Genomic DNA, 24,406 nt, shown 5'->3' on the forward strand with positions numbered 1-24,406 from the left:
CCCCATCACGCCTGTACCCCACCGCACCCCACTCCCACCTGTAACCTACTCTCACCTGCACCCACTCCCACATGTACCACAGGTTTAGATTCTGTGCGTGCGAAATGAGCTATAACAAAATTAGATATAGGATAAACTTCATGAAGAGCTAATACTTAACTGAACTCCGAGCTGAATATACCGTTTGACCGTTTGTTTGAGTGCTTTTTAACATCCTATGGAACCCTACGGCAACATATGTTTGCACCCAAATCCTTGTTAAGGTTAGTCATATATTACGATCAAATCGCATGTAACATCAACTAGTATGAATGTCATTAATAGACCATTCCATTTTTCTATTGGGTTAAGAAATATGAAACTTTCCGTCGAACCATTACACTGAAAAAATAAACTAGTCAATATTGCCACGGACTAACGTTAAATTAGTCTGTAACGTTAGTCAATGCACACGGACTAGCAAAAATCTTCGTTTCATCGCTGCTTCTTAGTTAGTTTACACTGACTAAGGAAAATATAATCGCAGCTTAGTCGGTGGCGACGGACTAAGGTATTTTAACCCATGGACTAAGAACGATACGGACACCCGATTTACGCCATAATCGTAGCTTAGTCGGTGTCGACGGACTAATGTATTTTAACCCAATCGATTCACTTCAATTTGGAAACCGAGAGGCAACGGCAGCTTGCTGGGCTTGGCATAGTTTCATACGATCACTCTAAGCAACTTTCAACCGTAAATCACCCAAGAAGGTCTTTAGAAGAATGGAGGTATTAACTGCATCATCGGCCTACCTGTTATTCCTTTAACTTGAAGGTAAAATTAAAGTTAATTGTTAGGCCACTGGCACTAGTACTGTATTATGGTTAGTGTAACGCTACCGTTGTCACGTTGGCGTTTCGCAATACACAAGTGCAATGACAGTGAGTAGCCTATAGGCTTCTACTGGGTACTGCAGTGCATTCTCAACACTGAAGTGTGCATTCTAAACACCAATTAACAATGTGTTATGTGTGTATTGGGCTAGATTGAACAGTGGCACATAATCTTCTAATTTATTTCCAAACAAATGCTGGAACTATAAGGCTCAATAGTTTATTTGAAGTCTACACTCATTTGGTAAAGATTTCCTGTAATTTCCCATGTGAATCTAAATGGGTAGGCTTTGTGATATTGAATAAGCAAGGCTAGACCTTCAAACGTACAGTCACAGTAGTCTGAACAAATTATGTTGGCTAGTCAACGGTATTATATGTTGCGAGCAGTCAGGATGCACGCTTCAGTTCTATTTAACCTTTTCATTTATCATTTTTTAGTATTTAATTTCCGGTCACGCCCAGGAAACAATTGCGACATTCCTTCACGGTCGACTTGCTTACTGTAAGAAGTATTAACCGTTTTTTTCTCAGGAAAGCTTGATAGTCTGAAGTTATTATAACATGTGCTTTTAGTATACTGCCAAAAGAGTAAGTTGTTGTATTTGTATTGATATTTTATGTAGAATTAACGGAAAATTTAGTATGTTTAGTTTGGTCTAATTGCACGTTTTTTTTCTGTCCAATGTAGTGCAGGGTTCACTTGCGCGAATTCAAATTATTCTGTTTATGTATATGTATATGCATCGATTCTTAGATTATGATGTTTTTTTGACATTTATTTGTAATTCAAGCATATCTGTTTAGTAGCAAAATTTAAAGGTTAAGATTAATTAGTTTTCTCTTTTTGATCCTAGATTGAATGAAACTCATTGGCGTAAATAATAGATCAGATGATACAGTTTAACGCAGTTGCTAAAACTCTGGGTATTCTCTAGTCTTCGCCGGTCCATTATATACTTTAGTACTACTATAGTAAGACTAAATCAAAACGACCGAAGACAAACTTAGTGTAACAAAGTACTGATTCTCCTCTAGCCTAGGTCTAAACAGGCTTGTTATGTGAGCAAGCAAAATAACAACTAAAAACGATTAGGCCTATAAATAAGTTGGCTCAGTGTATTTCTGTTTCTAAAATTTTATATTTTTAAAGATCATAAAAACAAACAAAGATTTAGCCCATGTTTTATTATCTCTGTATTCTGGGCATTTGATTCTGGTTGCAATAGTGATGACACTCTCGTTCAAATTTTCAGCTTTATACAGTCTGCTTCAAACTTTGGGATTGGTTTTTGAGACTATAGTGGAAGCAAATCTCACATAACTTTGTGGTGACAACTTTTTTTCTTTTTTTTCAAATGATGAATACTTTGCTGTTTCTTTTTTCAAGCAGGAATTGAAAAGCCAAATATCTAAGTCAAGGGTGAGCTTTCCTGTGATGTACGACACCAGTGTGGAGGCAACAACAGAAGAGGAGAACTGTGTTATATATGGCTTAAAGACATGTTTTAAGATGATATATTGGTACCCTTCGCAGAACAAAAGAGTTTATCCAAGAGTCCAAAAAGCAAAGGAACAAGTACCATAGAGAAAAAAAGATGGAAGAGTGAGTTTAGCTATTGTACCCAACTGTTTAATGATATTTAAGATACTTTTCATAACCTGTTTTTAAAAAAAAAAAGTCTAGTATATCATTTACGTGCAAGCTTCATAAGTTTGGTCAAATTTTCACTGATCTGTAGAGCGGGAGTCCAGAGGGTTTGGTTAGCTGGGAAGGTAACCAATTGCCTGGTACATCACAATGTTCACAATGCATTCCTGTATATGAAACCTGACGACTGGCAAACCGACTGTGGTGGATGTGGCTGGGAGAGCAATTTTAAAGTCACCTAATAACCTAGAGCAGCTTTCATGGTAACCACATCAAAGTAAGAACAATGTGTCAGGTATGGCCCCAAGAGCAACAAATGGCCATCGCCAGTAATTATTGGTGGTGGGGTACCCCTGCCAGTGATCTATAATTGACCCCTCACGGCTGACCTAGGTCAGCTCATGAGGTAACCACTTGAAACCTACTGGAAAATGTTGGTTAGGACTTCAGATACAAGGGATGGGCATTGCCAGTAATTTTTATTGGTGGGGTACCCCTGCCAGTAGACCCCCAATATGCCCATCCCCTCATTGACCTAGGTGAGCTCATGATTTGACCAGTTGAAACCTACAGGAAAATGATAGGTATCACTTCATATGTAAGGATGGGCATTTCCAGTATTTTTTATTGGTGGGCCACCACTGCCAGAGTCCGCCCATCCCTTACATATAGAATCCTGTCAATAATTTTCCAGTAGTTTTCAACTGGTTAAATCATGAGCTGACCTAGATCAATGAGGGGGGGGGGGGGGCTTTTTGGGGGTCTACTGGCAGGGGTACCCCACTAATATAAATTACTGGAAATGCCTATCCCTTACATATATGGAGTCCTGCCAATCATTTTACAGTAGTTTTCAACTGGTTACCTCATGAGCTAATCTAGGTCAATGGGGATGGGCATTTTGGGGGTCTACTGGCAGGGGTACCCCCCCCCAATATAAATTACTGGAAATTCCCATTCCTTACATATGAAGTGATACCATTTTCCAGTAGTTTTCAACTGGTTACATCATGAGCTCATCTAGGTCAATGGGGGATGGGCATTTTGGGGGTCTACTGGCAGGGGTACCCCACCAATAAAAATTACTGGCAATGCCCATCGGTTGTATCTGAAGCCCTAACCAACATTTTCCAGTATGTTTTAAAGTGGTTACCTCATGAGCTGACCTAGGTCAGCCTTGAGGGGTCAATTATAGATCACTGGCAGGGGTACCCTACCACCAATAATTACTGGCAATGGCCATTTGTTGCTCTTGGGGCCATACCTGACATATTGTACTTACTTTGATGTGTTACCATGAAAACTGATCTAGGTTAGCTATCAGGTGACTTTAAAATTGCTCTCCCAGCCACACCCACCACAGTCGGTTTGCCAGTCGTCTGGTTTCATATACAGGAATGCACTGTGAACATTGTGATGTACAAGGCAATTGGTTACCTTCCCAGCTAACCAAACCCTCTGGGATCCCGGTCTATTGGGATCATTATTAACATGATTAACATAATTATTAAGCTTTGAGAAATAACTTGGTGTTATGCTGTGCAAAGCTAATAATAATTTGGTAAAGCTGCTATTCCTGGCTTATAATTTGAGGGACCTAGATTTAAATGTATACCTCCCAATATGTTATAAAATTTTAATGTAAATGTATGTTTATGATAATGTGAGTTATCATGTGCTATATCTGTATCTGTGCTTACACGTATATCATATTTTCTGTTCACAGGTCAATAATGGTGCAGATTTTGGCTTCCTGAAGACAAGTGGGAGGCCATTTGTAGTTAAGAGAAACACTCTTTGTTCGTGAAGACTTAACTGGTGTCGATTTGGGGTACCACTTTAAAACGAAAGTCATGAGGAACCCTTGCCCAAGATTCAACTTTGCATTATTGTGCAGTGCTATACTTTTGCGATTCATGTTTGATCCATTAACTTGTCTTAACTTTGTTGGAAAAAAAATCAGATTTTCAGATTTTATTTACAGTGATTTCTTCTCTATCTGTCGAAAGTCAGCCTTTTGTAGACATCAGAAGTTTTATCAGAAATAAATACTGCCAACGTACACATTATTTGTGTTTCTTCTGCTCTCTTTTCTTTCAGTGATGCTAGTCTGTGAAACTAGTCGGGTTTGATTCTTTCAGTGATTCTAGTCAGTGCAACTAGTCAGTCGATACCGACTAAGAAAGGTTAGTCGGGAGAGGCACCATCCTGACTAATGTAAAACCTGCTATAAACTAGTCGGTGGCTCATATAAATTAGTCGGTAAAGACCGACTAATGTCACCAACTAATGTAACTGACTAATATACATTTAGCGACTAAGAAATTGTTGATCGACTAAGCTGACGGACTAAGATGACCGACTAAGAAATCCAACTGACTAGGGAATAAATTAGTCGGTATAGCAACTGGCTAAGGCTATGTTAGTCGGGAGAGGCACCAGATGGACTAACGTTATGTTAGTCGGTGAACCAATTTAAGTTTTCAGTGTAAAACAAAACAAATACGAGATGGATATTGCTTGCCAAAAGTTTTTTTTTGGATGGGGCTGGCTTTTTGGCTATATAATTCGTTGTATACTGAATGAGAATTTGAAAGTATTGTGAAAGGAGTCTGGACTAAAAGTTTTGAACTTTTTTCTGGTATAGGGAGTGACACAACATGGAGGGGTGTTTGAACAAAACCAAGCGCTAAAATATTAACGAGAGAACGACTGTAGTGTTAAACCTCGTCTCTCATACCAGCAACTGCTAAAATATATATTCCTGCTATTGTTGATCAGTTACAAAACAATTGGAAATAATGAGCCCTAAGCTCGATAGAGATAGGCTATCATATTTACCCATGAGACATTACTCTTTTGAGAATTTTTCATAAGAAATTGTATGCTTATCTCAGCTTTGTGTGCATGTATGTTTGGACTGTCATTTGTTAAGGACTGTTTCCGGTAGGTCATGAATGAGAAAACATTTTTTTAACAAGGCCACTACAGCGAGAGACATCAGAACGTGCAAAACAACATTTAGCATCGCACTCAACTTTTGCGATGTAACTAATGGCCCCTTTATGTGTACTATGTGTATACATAGCATAAAAAGCCGAACTGGTCTTGAGATCCATTTCCTTGCAATAAATGTTTTTTATCAAATGAAACCGGGGCATTAAGCCTAGTTACACGGTATGTAAGCTACTGTAGCCCCCTGTGACTGTCACCTCTAGCTAAGCAGCGGCTATATATGGATCGCCACCAACTAAGGAATGGATTAACAAGTCGAGTCGGTGGATTACTAAACGAAGAAAACTTTACATCTACCATGAATGTTTTGTTACTATATTTCTTTCAGTTATCCTAAAAGCTACTATTCAAGATAACTTAAATCAATATCAAATCAACTGTAGAATCAGGATACCGTAACCTACCAAATTAACGGTCGTTTCTTAATAAATGTTATTTTAACGTAAATACACCAATGAAATATGAATGATAAAGGTATATGATAATACATATAACTTATGTTTTCGAAACTATTATTCACAAAACCTAGATGTATATCTGGTCATGTCAATTTACGTCCATCGCAATACATATTTATTGTTCTTGTTACTCGTTCAAAGAAATCGGAAAACATACAGTGACGTTCGCAAAGGGTGGCAGAGGTCATACCACCCCCCCTTCCCATTCATCCTCTCCCCCACTATCGTCAGTCTAGGATTTTGTACATTCAGTCGGGAAAGAAAAAGACCACACCTCCGGGCCCAGGACTCCTGATAGGGCGTAGATCGAGGCGGATGTAAAGGTGCACCCCCCCCCCCTCTCTTGTCAACCTCAGAAAGACATTCAAAATTAACTAATAGCCCATTGTGCGTTTAGAACTAATAACACACCTTATTTATAGTCTGAAAATGCCCCAATATTTGACCTGTAAAACTTCTTTTGTTGCGGCTGGTGGAGAAACCACTCACCCGCCTAAATGAGAAGCGGCATAAAGGACCGCAGGACCACACCCCTTCCATTATAAAACCCTGTATCCGCTTCTGGCTCTATGCCTCTACTGTAATTATTTATAAATCATGTGCATGTCACTGACAATAGCTCGTTTTGATATTAACGGCTATGATATATTTCACATCCTGGAAAGAATTTAAGATATTAAGGAACATATAAGTTATGATAGTCATCTCTAACAAATAACAAACTATGAACAAATAACCAAAGTTAGTACTACATGATTCTTGTCAATAACAAACTTGGGTAACATAAACGTCGTTTTTGTACCTTAACATTACTTTCGAAAAAATATAACACATATCTTGTATTCAATATCTGCAGAAATAAATCGCTTTAAATAACTAAAAACTCACTTAATATTACACTGTGATATTTAGAAAGTCAATTTTTATGGTCTTTTGTTTGTTAGTTTGTTTTTTCTTTTCTTTTTTGGTTCTAGATTAACGGCTATGATATATTTCACATCCTGGAAAGAATTTAAGATATAAAAGAAGATATAAGTTGTGATAGTCATCTCTTATATAGAACAAACTATTAACAAATAACCAAAGTTATTACTACATGATTCTTGTCAATAACAAACTTGGGTAACATAAACGTTTGTGTAACCTTTACTTTACTTTCGAAAAAAATATAACAAATATCTTGTATTCAATATCTGCAGAAATAAATCGCTTTCAATAACTAAAAGCTCACTTAATATAATACTGTGATATTTAGAAAGTCAATTTTTATGGTCTTTTGTTTTCTTTCCATTTTGGTTTTGGTTCCAGACTAAAACTTTCACGGAAGTTTGCGTGTCCTCTTGAAAATACCTCTCATAACTTGTATATTTTAACTTGTATGTATGGATGGGTGTGTGTGCGAGTGTGTGTTCTGCGTCTGTGTGTATGAGCTTCGTCTCGCCTTGCAGTGTACGGGTGGGTAATTTTGATTCATTTTGTGATATTCATCTAGATTTGCATACGCTATGCTCTTTACTATCTGTCAACTGTGTATGAATAAGGGGTTAATCAACGGTCTAGCGTGCGTTACTCACAGGATTAATGTACGATGGGAGGTAATGCTATCGCTGGATGCATCGCTTGCATTACCCTCCCCCCCCCCACCCCCCAATTACTAGTTGGCTTCATCATATCAATGCCCTACAGCTTCTGGTTCCCATAGCAACCATTCTAGGGACAAACATGTACGTATGGTATACAGTCATACGATAACATAGTAGGCATTGTATTGAACACGTACACTCACTTGAACGTACACACTACACAGTGCTTGGCACTGCGGTCGTTTAACTTTAACTTTATAACACTATGAGCAACATAACGGCCTTGCGAACATTTAATTACGGACAGATACTGGATATATTTAAACTGAAAGCATCCACAACTGTTTGGTGTTTTAATACGGATATAACTATGAATTTTGGAGGTAAACATTCACAGGACTTTGGAAAGAACATTTGGAAAACAGTTTGGACATGTTAGACGTTTCAGCCCTAACAGCAGCAGTAACGTTAATGTCATTGTTGGAGGGAACAGCTGTGCAGCCTACACTTTGGCCTAGACTCGAGTGCGGATCCATGTTTTCGCGTCCTTTACCTCTGATGGCATCTTGCAAGACTTTTGAACAGGATCGTTTCTGTGAATTAGATGCATCTTGGCAGTAACTTTTTATACTGCTCTCTTTTCTGTGTCCACTCATGGCCATAATGACCCATGTCTCGATGACAGCATTACTGAGTGTTGTAATAGTTGTTGCACGAACACAGTGGTTTGTGTATATCTGACTCAGCTTTGCTTTTTCGGAAATCTTCACCATCATTTTGCCAAGGGTGTTAACCCCCAGCGGCTGGTTGTCATACCATACTTGGTCTGATTCAGCAACAGATACCTTTGGCCGTTGAAAAAAGTGTTCGCAGTTTGGATTCAGCTTTTGCAAATACTTCTTGATCGCCTTCACTGGACATTTTTCGTCATCTGTGGCATACATTCGTTTCCGGGATTGGAAGTCGTCTTGGAGGTCGCCAGGGTGATTTTTAGTTGCTTCGTTGAAGTTAAGAAAGACATATGCGTTATTTGCGTCGTCGATACCAAAGTTAAACGACGACTTCTTTAGACTTCGCAGACCTTCTCGCCCTCGACGACAAAAATGGTACTCAAGATAAAACCACGCCATGTTTAACAGTGAAGAAAGATTAACTGTGGACAAAACTTTGCTCTCAAACATGGTTTTGAGGTCGCCTTCAGCTGGTTTCTGACAACTCACGTCTAGGCCTTCTCTCTTGATTTTTTTCATCATTCCAATGTAGACGTTATTGGCACTCTGAAAGTCTTTATCTCTCATAATGTTTACATGACGGTTGTAGGGAGCCCCTGTCAGATGGCGGTGGATATCAGCCCTCAGTCCTCTGTATGTTTTGTTTGCATATGAACTACCATCTTGTTTTCGAACTTCTCCATAAAATCTTCGAAGAAGGGAAGCCAATTCCGGCACGTCAAGCTGCTCAAAATCAGTTGTTAGCTCCTTAATAGAAAGTAAGTGTTTTGACATATTTAAAGCTTACTGATGATTTATAAATCATGCTTTACAAGAAGTGCTAATATTTGGTATACAGAACTTTGGTACCAGCCATAAAGATGGGGAGGGGGCTGGGGAACTACACCTAGGTCTAGTCTAGGGCCGGGCCTAACATTACGTTCCTAGGCCTGTTTCTAGGCAATAGAACGCCTACTACTACTTCTAGCAGCTTACCTTTCAAGAGTTTAACTCCCCATTTCGTGACTTTCTTCTTGGACTCCTCATTCCTGTCTTCTCCAATTCGATCTAAGTCTTTCTCAACCAGGTTTGCAAATCTTCCATTGCTTTCCTGAGTGTCTACCTCGTCTAAAGTGCGCAAATCGAAGTTCAAATCAAACGTTATATTAGCCATTTTGTGTTTTTGATGTATTTCGATAGCTCATCAAAGCAGACGACAAAACATGGTAACATGATAACAATTGTATTCATCCGCCGGTAATTTTACCGTGCGTTACTCACAGGATTAAGCACGGTCAGCTGACCTGAATGGACCGATAGGATTTAGGAATCTTTACTAAGTATGAATGAATTATCATTTATAGATATGACGATTAAGCATACTCACATGAAGCAACATCTTTTACAGACTAGCTAAAGAGATGGCTTTCACTATTCAGTAAACATTGATGGGTTACTAGATATCCATTTCGGTTCTTTTTTTGCAACAAAAGAGCATATTTTTTTATAGTTAATTTTCAGTTTTAATTTTTTGAAAAACAGGGTGCTTTTTAATTAGAATATTGAAATTTCAACAAGAAGAGGAATAGATTCAAAACTTCAGAGTACATTTTACATATAAATTTGACAAAATAAACTATGGTACATTATTTTGTTAAATAAGTTTTGCACTTGTAATTTATAGAAATGGTCATTGTTTAGTTCATTTCTTTGTTTTAAAAAACTTGTATGGCACGTGCCATCGCGCCCCTCTCTTCGCCGCCCCTGCTCCAGGGAATTACCCTAGCTTAGTGTGCCAGCGCGCCTTCTCTTCGTCACACCTGCTCTTGGGCAATACCCTAGCCTAATTTGCCGCCGCGCCCACTCTTCGCCGCTCCTGCTCCTGAGTATTGTCCTAGCCTAATATGCATATACATAAATCACTACGATACTTCATCTAGCAATTAATTCGCAGGGGCAACCTTTTTTACATGGGGTCAAAATTTATGAAGTCTGGTATCCTAGCGAGCTTGACAAACAGCAAAACAAGGGTTTCCTAATGTACGAACAACCCAACCCCTCTCCTAATGCCATAGTTTTGGCGGTGACGGTGGGATGGGGATGGGGGTGGAGTGTAACCACCGACCCCCCCACCCATTAACATAGAAGAGTCGACCTCAGTGACCCAGTACAACATATCCTCACTATTTCGATCTCATTGACCAGCCTTTTTCTCTATATGCTTCATACGATTTCACTCCTTGTATTTGTGTTGCTATATCCGGGTCAATTGTATCATTTCTTTCTTGTGGTACTTTCAAGATTACTTGTGTGGTTATGGCGCTTATGAGTTTAGAATCGCTTCAGTATGTGTGAAAAATCAGGTGACCGACTGGATTGTGTGTTCCTTTGCTCTGTAATAGTGGGGCATACTACCAGATCTGATGAGGCAGCTTTCCAGGGAGCGGTCAGCAACTACTCTGTTGTTAGTTTCTTCTGCTTCGTACTTATTTTTTATGTCCACGTTGTTTACTTCTTTGAAGAAAACTATCTCGTCTTTTCCTAGTTGTTCCTTCTATTCATTGACATTTCACTATATTCATTACCCTGGTAGTCCTAATAATCCGTATCTTTAAACCTTGATAGGCTCATTCCATTCAATTCCATCCCCACCTACCCCGCCCCTCCCCCACCCCGTTCCCGCCTCCCATGCATTTGTTCACTGGGATCTGTTCTTTAGCCAACGAAATGTCACACTATAAATCTTATATACATGAAAGTATAGTCATTCCTACAGTGTGTCTAACCACATCAATTCAAACCTGTACATACATATATGACCCAATATACGTACGTATTGCTCTGTTCAAAATGTAATCAAAGTTATATTGCTTAATAAGATTGGGTTTCACGAGTAACTTGATACTTTTAGTGTATGTTACGTTCGTTGTTAGTCTGGTCGTGTTTGCCCGTTATCAAGTTATATTATGTATTTCATATTACATAGTTACGTATATATATATATTAATATATCTATATGCAAATTTTAATTAATTAAATATTTTAATTAAAATATTGTAATTATAGTATTTTAATTAATATATCAATATACATACATACAAGATCGAGACAGGACTCAAAGTTAAAAAAAAATCATCCATTTTTCCATCCATCCATCCATCTGTCCGTCCGTCCGTCCGTCCGTCCGTCCGTCCGTCCGTCCGTCCGTCCGTCCGTCCGTCCGTCCGTCCGTCCGTCCGTCCGTCCGTCCGTCCGTCCGTCCGTCCGTCCGTCCGTCCGTCCGTCCGTCCGTCCGTCCGTCCGTCCGTCCGTCCGTCCGTCCGTCCGTCCGTCCGTCCGTCCGTCCGTCCGTCCGTCCGTCCGTCCGTCCGCCCACTTTGTATCACGTTACACATATATAAATTTATCTGCCTTTAGTGCCAACAACGATGCGTTTTTTGACAAGATCAATTGTCACAAACTGAACATTCAGATCTGCTGGCCAGTTTCTGATGATGTCACCAATACTGATGACGTCACAAATATCGTAAATACCGATTTCATTAGGATTGCAAACTGTTACTCCTTTGTCACGAGATACAGAGCAACAGTACCGATATGTGTCGTGTCTCTCTGATGATGTTATCCGATCCTGCCTTTCTAAATTTCCTTTTCTATTAAAGCAGCTTTTTGCGTCCATTTCTATGATTTGATCAACCTCATTGATCCCACACTGCCATAACGACATACATGACTGTTTATCTATTCAAATCTAACTTCAAATGGTGGAATCAAAGTCGAAAACTAATAACTTTGAACGTTGTGTTTCTCGAAGAGATTTTCCGTTAGGATCGCAATAAACCCCGCCCATAATATAAATATTTAAATTCTATGAATGACATTTCAATAGGCCCTCGCTGTAGATCACAGGAAATTTGAGCTGTGCTAGTGACTTTTTCAACTGAATTCCTTTGATAGGCTCTGCAAATTGATTACGTAACACACAGACTGACGTTCCAGACTAGTTACCTTGAAAAGTGAAGAAGTGGGCAGTGACGAAAAATGAACAGCATTCTTATGAAAAGGGCGGATTTGCAAAAGACCTAGTTTAAGCAACGGCTCATAAATCACTGGGAAACCTGTTCTGCGAAAGTGCTGACAAAAATTGCTAAGTTGTTCTTGCAAACGTAGTTTTCCCTGACGATACTTTCGTAACAAACGTTGCGTTAAGTGTTGTGTTGCCACGATTTTTCGATGTAACATTAGCTATTCCATTTTTATTTACACCTTCCAGTTACTTCATACAATCAACTTGTTAAATTATCTTCAAAAAGACTTTTTGTGAAAGAAGATGTTAGAACTAATTTCTCCCAATCCTTTGTAGAAACTGTCGTAATGTGTTTAACATGATCTTTTACTTCTTCTGCAAGAAGTTGCTCTCCGCTTTGGCTATATTTAACTACATAATACTTTTCAACATAGGGAAGTGATGAATACAAAATATAGATATGCCCGCTAACGTCTGTGGTAACCCCTCGTGGCCACCAACTATCATCGGGCTTTGTCAACGTTAGAACCCGCTCACAAACTTTCTCATCAAAGTTCACTGAGACCAAAAATGCCCTCTTGGCAACTTGATCACAAATCAGAAGACATTTTCCATACACTTTCATCACTTTGGGCCAACTGATCTCCTGAGGTAATGTCATTTGGAAACGATATTCCAAGTTATCGTCAAATACGTATACTATTCTGCTGTTCTGCAATCCAACAATAATCAGACTACGGAGGGCGTCTACAGCAACGCAAGACAATGGAATATCAGGTGTGTGACCTGGCACAATGTCATGTATACTCTTTTCCTTGTAGCTGCTCTCTAAAATATTGAAAATTCCAATTTCATGATGACACCTTTCTTTAGCAACTCTGTAGTCTGACAAAGAATCACAGTAACACCAGGCGCTTCCATCAGTCGAGTCGGAAAGTTTCACCATCTTACTCGTTAACAATTCTGCATTCAAATCGACGGAGATGATATATGACGTACGCCTTGTTGTTTCACCTGTAATGAAAACGGTCCCATTTTTGCAACTCCGGCAATGTCGTTGATACACCATTGACCATCATCATAACCCGATAAACTAAGACTTTCCCGTGTCGTGAACGATAACATCCTATTCCTGTGATCCATTTTTTTTTAAAGCAATCAGTATACACAGTGTTACCTATCGTCATGAAATCTATGGTGCTTCCATCTGTTCCAATATTTTCCTTTGTATTAAAAGGGAACGAAAAGTGACAACAAAATGTGGTAACAGGTTGAGATACTCTAAATAGGATGTCTTCTTTGTATAAACTTCGTATGGTGAATGATGTAAAAGGCAATGCGATGTAGGAAAGAGATCATTCATCGAATGAAACACAATGAAACTAATGGCACTATAGCCGACGATTACATTTTACTTTTCCAGTTGTTCCAAATAAATACGATACTTAGCTTTCTTATCAATATAGACGATCCATTTGATTGAATTTCCTTAGTAAAAATCCATCTTCATGTCATTTAAAACAGAAACCCGAATCTGCACGATTTTACAGACAATGGTGTCTGCAGTAAGCTATCGATTTATTTTAATATTAACTATAGAATAGATTTATGGCTCACGACCGTTGTATACTACGTCAATAGAAAATTGCACACTACACTGGTACTGGTAAGCTTCGACGCATCCTTCCCAAATTCAAATCAATAAATGTTAAGACGCCTTGCTCGCTCTCATATGTTCTCTGAAGTTCAAAGTATATACATACACAAACATGTAAAGAACAAGTATTGTCAAAAGAAAATGGGCTTCACACAATGGAGTTCAACAATTATTGCAGCAATAGGGAATCCCCAATAACTATTTCGACTACATATAGGACAGACGGCGTTCCAAGTAAGTAAATATAATGTGAAGATCAATAGTTGGCTATTGCAGGGAGGTGCCGCCATACACACATTGTACAGTTTGAAAGCAACTCTCTGCGGTGATATTATATATAATACAGTAATTATAAATAGTATGGAAGTTTCCCTTACATTGTATATAGTCTTTGTAATGATGTCGTACTGTTATTATTGTAAGGATTACATATTACAGAAATTCTGGCTCAATAAGCTTACTAAAGTTATTAATGAGAACTAATCAGAATTGAGCTGGACTTGATTGGAAAGTAAATATTATAGTTTGTCCTATTCACTTCAAAACATACAATGATCTATACGCAAGCGAACAGGCCTCAATCCAACACAACCGAACGTTGGTCCGATTCCTGGCCACACTCATTTCGCGATTCGTGGTCTCAGCACCAAATGCCAAAATCCTTCTTCAATACTTCAGTAAGTAGGAAGACCCAAAGCTTGATATGTTTCGTCATACGGATGACTTTGCTCATTCCAAATAAACGTCATACATAGACTCCAACAGCTGCCAGCGTTGTAGCAGTTTGAAATCGTGAACTATGTCTGAAACAGAATGACAGGGACAAAATGAGTAGATCAAGTAAAAAAACAGATAATTTAGACCATAATGTAACAATGTCGATTAGAACGACCATACATCTCTTCTTCCGTCCATTGTCACCTAGTCTACGTTTTTTTCTTATGGCCCCAAATCTTTATTTCTGCTCACCATTATCCCAAAAGATGAGTCCATCAACTTCAGACACAAAATAGTTACCACCTTTGATTGTTTTACGTTTTACACAAATATTTGTGCTACTCGGATATGAATCTCTTGGTTCATATTTAATTGACGCCATCTATTTTCTATGTTGATCATTGTGGATGACTGTGTTTACTTCTTTGGTATACGTCGATTATTGATATAAAGGGCGAAGAATGACCTTTAACTGCTTATGACCGAAAATGTCTTGGCACTGACGTGCATTCAACTTTTCAACAGCTTTTTTTTTTCGTAACAGCAACGTTTTTAATGATAAAAAACGTTTTCATTCCTTATTATTGGTTGACCAAAAGGCATTTGTTTCGAAATGTGTGCACAATTTCATGACTCAGCAAGGCTTTTAACACAAAGATTTCAATTCACTGGCGGCTTTAAAACAACTTTAAAACAAACATATTAAACAAATTCTGTACGTATAATACTTTCATAGCAATTGCACCTATAGTCATTTAGACCACGACATTGCAAATTGTGTCGTTGATATTACCAGTATGTGGGTATATCTACAAGACATGCGTATCTTAAAGAATATATAAAGTAACACACCCTGACTTTGTCAATAAGCTGCTGGTTTATTGCTGTCATGTGCTAAATGCAAGAAACGTTCATAATATTTATGGACAATTAGAACATTGGTGGACTATTAGAACATTGATGGACTATTAGAACTTTCATGAACTATGAGAACATTGATGGACACTTACAACATTGATGGACTATAACAACATGTTTAGAGACGACAAAAGTTACAGGTATTTCGGTAAAACCTTAATCTGGACTCCTTCAATCATCACTCTGCCACGCTATGCTATTTTACTCATAACCAAAAGATGACTGAAAACTTACTAAGTTGTACTGAAATATTTTCCCAGTTTTCCAGGTAGACACTAATAATTTTTCTCCTCTTCTGGTGCTCACCGTAGAAATACACAACGCGTCATCATGCACATGTCTTGTTGCAAGTAAACGTTGTCCATCGCGACTGTATTGTACTAATAGGCGTTTAAATGAACTCATAGTAACTGCTGACCACAACATGTAGATGAATTCATTTTGGTCAGTGCATACGCCAATGGGCCAACAATTAGAGCTTTTGGTGTTTGGTTTGGCAAACTGGAACATAACCATGCAAGTCGAGCCCGTAATAGAGATAGCGTAAGCTTCCATACCGGTTCTATCACACACTATTAGATTATTGCCGTGTACCGCAATGTCTCTGGGCCATCGAACGGTAGATGGAAGACTAAGGGCATGACTGTAGTTCAATTGGTCATCGAAGACGGAAATATCTCGGCTGTCTTTATAACCAATGAATATGTCATTGTTGGCCTCGTCGACAGTTACACATGATACATCTTGACCAAAAGGCCAAACGCTTTCGTTATCCTTTAAGTCCATCTCTGTATATGAGCCATCGCGAATGTCATATAGTCCAATTTCATTATTCCAACAAACTGTTACGACTTTGAACTTTGTCATAAAATCACAATAACGACATTCGAAAGCTAATTCGGATTCAATCTCGTCTTGTCTCAAAGTTGTACCTTTCAAATCGATAACAGTAACTTGTGTGTGAATGATCTTGCGAAGACTCACCTGTGACGACAATGGTACCTTCTTCATTGCCAGTGATACCGTTAATGTCCCATTGTTTGGAGTGAATCCCATCGACATCAACCTCGTCATCAGCAACCTCACTGATGTCAACATGGGACTTTCTATCACAATTCTCAAATTTTGTTATCCTGATTTGCGATAATACCTTAAAATCAGGAATCTCCCTGTCCATATCTCGCATCAAACTGTCGATCACAGAGCACATCATTGGTATGCACTTGATGTCAGCCCAATCATTTCGGATCGTAAGATGTGCGCTTACAGCCGCTTGAATATTGGTAAGCCTGCTATCAATCGAATCCCAAAAATCTGATATAGCTTTCATTTCTTCCTGGTTACGCCTTGCATTTATTTCGATTTCTGACACGATACGTTTAAATTCTATCTTGAGGTTAGCAAGTTGATCGAACAGTTTACCTTGTTCTTGGTTATTTTCTGCTTGCAAAGCTTGAAAGGCGGTTTCTAATTCCTTCTTCTCCTTTTCACATATTCTATCATACTCCTCATTCAATTCTTGAACTTGTTTCTTTAAACTGAGTTTATCTGTTGATATTTTTCCAAGGCTAAGTACATCTTCCATTTGTACCATTCCTCTGTCAAGTTTATCGACTTCATTGTGTATTTTGCCTTTAATAATTTCCTCCATGCGATCAAATTGGTTTTGAATATGGGATTTTCGTCTTTCAACGACATGCTTTAACTTTTCTGTTGATTTCGTCATTAACGCACGCTTCTTTTGAACCCTTTCAAAGTGATTCAACAAATTATCCATCTTTTGGTTGATTCGATTTCGTTCTTCTGATGCCAAATAGGGTACGTCATTGCAAAGCTCGTGATCGGCATGCTCCACCAAAGAACATTCTCTACACATAAGATGGTTACCATGACATGTTCTGCAACAAAGTTCTAACATATTTTCGGGATGATCACGGCATCTGGAAATATCTGTTAGTGCAGCCCAATTCGCATTATTCAACTGTCCCGTTTTTACATCGTTCATTGATAGTGTACGATGTCGTGACTTAGATGTTGCTCCGTGATTATCAAAGCAATTCTGACAAATGAAATCATCACAATTGAAGCAGAAAGCACCAGCATTCTTTATATTTCGACATGACATACACTTCCTCCTTGTATCAATAGCTTTCTTTATTCTGTGCAGTTGAAGTATGTTCTTCATACTGATGTCAACAAGGAGTCCATCTACTCCATTCTCTGGTAGTGCGTGAACTATTCCACAATCAGGACATTGTAATTTGTTATCCTTTCCATTGATAAGACCCATGAGACAACTGCCACAGTATCGATGAAGACATGATAGAAGCTTTGGTTCCTTTAGCTCATTGAGACAGATGGAGCATATTAGTAAGCTATCATCTGTTTCTAAGAACGGTAACATGGATGTCATCTTTGCAGACCTGGAATGAGCTGGGTCAGGAATGAATGGAAATACACGTATTCAAACTTTATTAATTACCTAGGGATCTCAGTGCATAATACGTATACCATGAGATGGAGCATTTTGTATGCCTGCTTGCGTAATTATTAGTCCAATTTCTGCTTTAAATAAAAGCCAACATGATAATGACGTTGCTTAATAATAAGCGAATACGGTGTCTAATCAGTAGATTATCAACGCTTCTCCATACAATACTAATCACATTCATATATAATAAAAAGATTAAGTTCATGGTTTCTTCTTTCATGGGACTAAAATGATTATATCGCTTAATACGTATACCATGCGATGGAGCATTTCGTATGCCTGCTTACGTAATTATTAGTCCAAATTCTGCTTCAAATAAAAGTCAACATGAAAATGACGTTACTCAGTAATAAGCGAATAAGGTGTCTAATCAGTAGATTATCAACGCTTCTCCATACAGTAATAATCACATTCACAAATTCTCTACAGCAATTAATTGAAGAGATATTTCCATTAGCAGATTGCGAAGACTTTTGTGAATATCTAATAAAAGGATAAAGTTCATCGTTTCTTCTTTCATGGGAAGAAAATGATTATATCGCTATATTGAGGGTGCTTTGCAAAGAACAATCTGTAAGAAGTTAACCTGCTTGGAAGATTTCATATAGGTGTTGCCTGTTTAGACTATAGGGACTCTCAATATTGACTTAATACCATCTGCTTGTCTAGTTTATATTGCTTGAGTTTCATTGACTTACGTGTCTCCGCTTCATTTGATGGATAGATGGATGGATGGATGGATGGATGGATGGATGGATGGATTGATGGATGGATGAATGGATCGATAGATGGATGGATGATTGGATAGATAGATATATAAACACGCTATTCTATCGCGTTGCAGCTAGTTAGATCTCTTTAAGAAGTACTGCTATCACAGAAATAGTAGTGTTTTCACTTATATGACATGTCTCTCTTACAGTGCAGTTGTTGCAAAGGTGAAATAACTCTCTATCTAACCTGTTGATAGTTCTTAAGAAACAGAAATATTATAAAGAATGTGCTTGGTTTTTCCTTTTTACATTAACCACTATAAGTAAATATTGACCTATCATTCATATTTTAATATATATTTTTTTCTTATTCTGTTCGCTTACATTGAAGCCTTACCTTGACCAAAGTAGGCTTCTTTTACTGCGTATAGTGTCACTCGGGGACAAGTCAAACCTTCTGTATTTGTTGCAAGTGAAACATGAAGAGTAGACCTAAGTTAGTTCTACTCCTTAATGACAACGTCAAAGCCAATGGATGTCACAAAGTTACGATCTCGCGACACTTCCTTATAGCTCTGTAGCTGGTGACAAGTGGATCGTTTCTTTGATGATAAATTTGAGTTACGCACTTGAACTATCTAAAGTTCAAATTGTAAGATATGCAACATCCAACACTTGATTTTAATGGTTAGCAGTTATAGCTACTGAAGAGGCCACAGTGGTTGAAGTAAGCTACTTTAAATGTACTATTGTATTACACCGTTACTTGTTATTTAACTATTTCAACACACAATACGAGACATCCCCTTGTGTAAATTTTAACTAAAATTCTGAATATTTCTGGATATTTGTAGAGATTTCAAATTTAGAGTGTTACCAAAAAATAAAACAATGTCCATGAAATATGGTCCATGGCTCGAAATATTTAAACAAAATATAAATAAAAGGATTTGAATATATTTACTCCATGAGTTGGATTTTCCATGATTTGTAACTCGTGTTTCTAATTTTGTTTGATGTGTAGTAAACTATTGCAACGTCAAATATTGTTTATTTAATTAAAGGTATATTTTGGCAGACGATGTAACACTAATTAAAATGAAATAATATTCCACACTGTCAGTTAAGAAAAAAACCATCATTTCATCTTGTTCATGACTCGAGTGATGAATGATTGAAAGTATCCTATTTCGACTGACTAATCGTTCCATACTCACTCAAAATCATAGCATCATAGAATGTGCCCCGTGATGTCATCATTTACAAACGTTCTTCAAAAGCTTGACTTTCCTATTTCAATTCTCATCTTGGTTTGTCCTTGATTATTTGCTAATTACTCTAAATTCATCATTTTTTAAAAGGCAATATGTTTAATATTACTCGTCTCTGTTGATATATGATTTGAATATGATGAAGCGAGACAAAACAAAGTTTGCTCAATTCCTGTTACCAGATGCATTCATACAATTTTACATATATTATCAAGTCTGCATATAACAAGCCATGTTATAATTTATTTATAAATCGTTTGGTTACCATACGGGTCATATTGAATACTGAATATCATGGCATGTAAAGAAGCAACGTCCTAAGGTTTTGTACCAGATTAAAGCAATTCAACGGAAGGACAAAAAAGTAGAAAGAGCACATATTAAGTCACGCACGCATGTCAGAAGGTCACCCAGCAGTCACTCTTGTATATGAAACAAACATAATATGTGACCAATATAGAACCGAGAAATGTCAACAGGTAATAAAAGTTCCTTTTGTTGGATTCAAATCTCGTGGTGTTTGTCAAGGATACAAGCTAATTCAAACAAACCTGTCTGTAAAGGAATGCTTAAAAAGGAAATATACCGTAAGCAGCGAGATATCTGCGTTTGCCCTAGCTGCAGTGTTAGCAGTGTTGGCAGTCATTTAAGGACAGATCACTGCCTGTTTCCCTGTGGGAAACACTCCAACTCACCATGTTAATGTTCTCCCCCCCCCCCCATTCGCCATAGCTGCGTGGCTTGTACTGCTGACAGCCATGCATCTAACATGCAGATCACTGTACTCAGCAGGTGCTATCCAAGTAACGAAGCGGCAACAGTTCCTCCCCTTCCCCTCCCACCCCTCCAAGATGTAAGTTAAAGTTGACACAGTACATGTTGCCAATATGAGTATCTATAATCTGGCTCTGTGATATGTGAATCACTGCGTAACCAGTCGTGGATGAATGATAAGACGGATATAATGGTTGAAACGGATGAAACGCATGGAACGGATGAAATGAATGAAATAAAAGAATGATGAGGATGAAGTGGACGAAGTGAACGAAGTGGGCGAAGTGGGCGAAGTGGATAAAGTGGACGAAGTGGGTGAGGTGAGTGAATGGAAGAATAGATGGATTAAATTGCAGAATTACAGTCTACACTTCTATCTGACAGTGCTATTTTGATTCTTAAATATGAAAATCTGTTGATGTTTTATTTGCTGTCAATCTTGCATTAAATTGAAGCAACTCCCAATTCGGCGGAGCCAACATTTATTATCAATATCAAATACGACTTAAATATTGAGGGAAAAAACCGTTACGATAGATGTTTCATTGCGAAAATTCACCTTTGTTTCCGTTGAATTTTGCAATGTTCGGCTTTACATGCATGATATAACATACGACGCCAATCGTCTGTAATGAGTGTGAAACGCAACACACAACTGCTGTTAAAACTAGCGCAATGTAATTTTATGACGCTTCATTTAAATCGAACGCAGAATAGTTTGACCTTGAAAGGCTAACTAATTGCATTAAAAGAAACAACTTTCAAGAAAAAAATCGATCATCATCACTTTTATTCATCAATTTCTTTACTTTATTTTATGAGAACTTGTGATCAATTGAACTGTTTCCCGCCTTATTTTTATATCAGATTTGGCACTATCATTTCACAGATGTTTCACGTAACCTCGAAATAACAATGTTCAGTCGTACATGTGTTATCAATTATACATAATTTAGCAAGTAAATGAGTCAATACCTTTCACACATAGGAAGCAACAGTTACTTGTTCATAAAGGAAAAGGTTTTGAGCAGATGATCACTGCCCGTTGACCAACTCAAGAGAAAAGGTTATAAATCAGCCAGAGATTAACCGCAATTGATACAAAGATGGCGTCATTACCTGTACTTGCCTTCTTAGTATTCATGGTGGTTGGATATGCTAACTCTTACTGTATTGAAGGTAAAGTATCATTACTATATTATTTCTTGTTTTTGTTTCAACGTCAAGTGAACTTGCTAGAAAACCTAAAAGAAAGTAAATGAGCAAGATACTGGACAAACTGAAACATTTTCTATGCATTTGATCGAAAAGTAGATGAGCAGGCATTTAATTCAATGTAGTTTTCCATATCTCGTCGCCTAGACACTTATTTGTTGCTAAACCAGACGTTAGAGGCACATCGTCAAAAGTCATTACTTCATTATTTGAATTTAGCCGTGGTTGGTTAATCTAACGAACTACGTTAATGGCTATGAGACATTAAGATCGACAAATCTATCAAAATCTGTTCAGTTCCAGCTGCTTTTAAAAAAGTGTTGGGTATCTCTGTCATGTGAGGTAGATCCAGAAGTTTATAAAGAATCCGTTGAAGCCGACTTCCATGTAGGTTGTGTAGCATTAAAAGATAATGTTTCAGTCCCTCCATGGTGAATGATGAGACATATTTGATTATGAGTTAGGTCTATTATTAGGTATAAGCTTGTTTTAGTAGACTATGTCTAGTACAAACGGTTTTCAATGTCATCATGATGTGCTCCGCTGCTTGTACGAAATTAATCAGTTAATGTATGAAGATATATAGCTAGGCTAGTACAAATATATATAGCAAGGCTAGCATAATATGTTGGTTTACCATTATAATATTACACGGGCTTCATACTCTTGTAAGTATGTAGTCATCGTTGGTTTACTGGAAAAGTTCCACATTGTTTACTATCAGAAAATCCTGCTAAATGAGTAACATCTTGAATTTATTGGAATATCTTTATGAAAGAAAATTGTTGACATATTTCGATGAGACTTCAGGGAAAGAACAGAGTCACACTTGTCAATAGAATTCCTTTGAATTTCATATAGTAAGATTTGTAGGCTATCCGAACATTAAGCGAGGAAAATAAAGTAATCTGCAAAATTTTGCACTAGCATTGTTTTGAAATACAATTACAAAACTTCGTAAAGGAACTTCTCAAATTAGATTATACAAGCCAGAAAATTCAAGCCATAACTTATAATAGAACATTGTAGTGTAGAATTTACATAGTAATGTAAACAAATATATTTCAATTGCGTAGTAGAATGATCTTGTGCTTTTACATTTACAACCTTAAATATATTTTCTATAAATCCGATTGTTTCAGTTTACATCGATCCACCAGTTGGCCCGGAGAATGCCCGTTGCCAGCAGGATTTTTTCAGCAGTAGCCACCCATGTACAGAATGCTCTTGCAAGAAAAGTGGAACAAACTACAAATGTTGTTATTAGTAAGAAAAATTTAATAAAATATTATGCAGTCATGTGCCTTAGTCATTTGCTTTAATGTGGAAGTTCTTTTCACCGCACTTAACCTCCATTTTGATATATATATATATATATATATATATATATATATATATATATATATATATATATATATATATATATATATATATATATATACAAATTATCGATCATTATAGTAACTTTAAATAACAGTGTTAATCTAGTTCGGGTAGCCATAAAACCGTTCGATTTAAATTGACATATACCGATTTATTTTACTTATCATCGATTTAAATTGGCATATGTCGATTTAAATCGATGATATGTCGAATTAAACTGGTATATGCGATTTAAATCGATAGAAGTCAATTTAAGCCGCTGGAAACTGGTATAAGTCGAAGGAATTTGGTATATGTCGATTTAAATCGGTATAAGTCGATCTCCCACGATTTGAGACTGATGGCCCGCCATATACCAGCATAGTCACAGACGAGGAGATTACCTCTATATACAGTGATATCAGTTACATCTTCGATTACATCTGGTACTGTTATCGAGTGACAGTTATGCAGCTGATCAGTAAATACATAAATATATCTGCTCTTAGTACCAACAATGATGCGTTTTTTGACAGGATCAGTTGTTACACACATCACGTTCAGATCTGCTGGCCAGTTTACGATGACGTCATCAACATTCGTCTTGTCATATGAACCATCAAGAATATCATAAATACCGATTTCATCAGGAGTACAAGCTGTTGCAAACTTGTGAGGAGATAGTAAACAACGATACCGATAGATTGCTTGTGTTGATTTTTATCCTATCCTGACTTTCTAAGTTTCCTTTCCTATTAAGGACATAGATGCGAGAGGTAATGCCTTTAGTACCACCCGCGATAACAGTACTACCATCTAAGGTGCTTGTTATATAATCGATGTACCAAGTTACATGGGTTTTGAACCCCTAAGCTTTAACTACAGACTCTTGTGTTCACTAATCGTTACGTTATCAAATAGAAATGTCGTTATATCACCGATTATAAACTCAGATAAATATTCTATGT

The 24,406-nt window shown here is 37.5% G+C and overlaps 2 protein-coding genes and 1 long non-coding RNA gene across 7 annotated transcripts in view; 1 reads left to right on the plus strand and 2 right to left on the minus strand.

Moving 5' to 3' along the window:
• Nucleotides 1-373: 373 nt before the first annotated feature.
• Nucleotides 374-5,001, plus strand: LOC139954781 (uncharacterized). Of its 2 annotated transcripts, none has more exons than XR_011788179.1 (3): nt 374-817; nt 2,267-2,482; nt 4,254-5,001. It is a non-coding gene; the product is annotated as an uncharacterized lncRNA (long non-coding RNA). The 2 variants fall into 2 exon arrangements; XR_011788178.1 differs by lacking the exon at nt 374-817 and adding an exon at nt 1,036-1,467 and having other exon boundaries at nt 4,254-5,000.
• Nucleotides 5,002-7,667: 2,666 nt separating this feature from the next.
• Nucleotides 7,668-9,088, minus strand: LOC139984527 (uncharacterized). Its single transcript, XM_071998440.1, has one exon. It carries the CDS (start codon nt 9,086-9,088, stop codon nt 7,952-7,954), a length of 1,137 nt encoding a protein of 378 aa, XP_071854541.1. The 3' UTR covers nt 7,668-7,951.
• A 1,911-nt stretch (nt 9,089-10,999) lies between these two features.
• Nucleotides 11,000-24,406, minus strand: part of LOC139984132 (uncharacterized) — a 73,149-nt gene continuing 59,742 nt past the window's right edge. The window contains exons 1-3 of one of the 4 annotated variants that reach the window (XR_011798945.1): nt 19,214-19,359; nt 15,847-18,045; nt 11,000-14,780 (exon numbers count right to left, since the gene is read on the minus strand). The gene's annotated coding sequence lies outside the window, so the exon portion shown is untranslated. Of the gene's footprint in view, nt 14,781-15,846; nt 18,046-19,200; nt 19,360-24,406 lie in introns of those variants that run through there. The other 3 variants (XR_011798947.1, XR_011798946.1, XR_011798948.1) reach the window with 3 other exon arrangements.

Source organism: Apostichopus japonicus, chromosome 17 (genome assembly GCF_037975245.1).
Source record: "Apostichopus japonicus isolate 1M-3 chromosome 17, ASM3797524v1, whole genome shotgun sequence".
NCBI lineage: Eukaryota > Metazoa > Echinodermata > Holothuroidea > Aspidochirotida > Stichopodidae > Apostichopus > Apostichopus japonicus.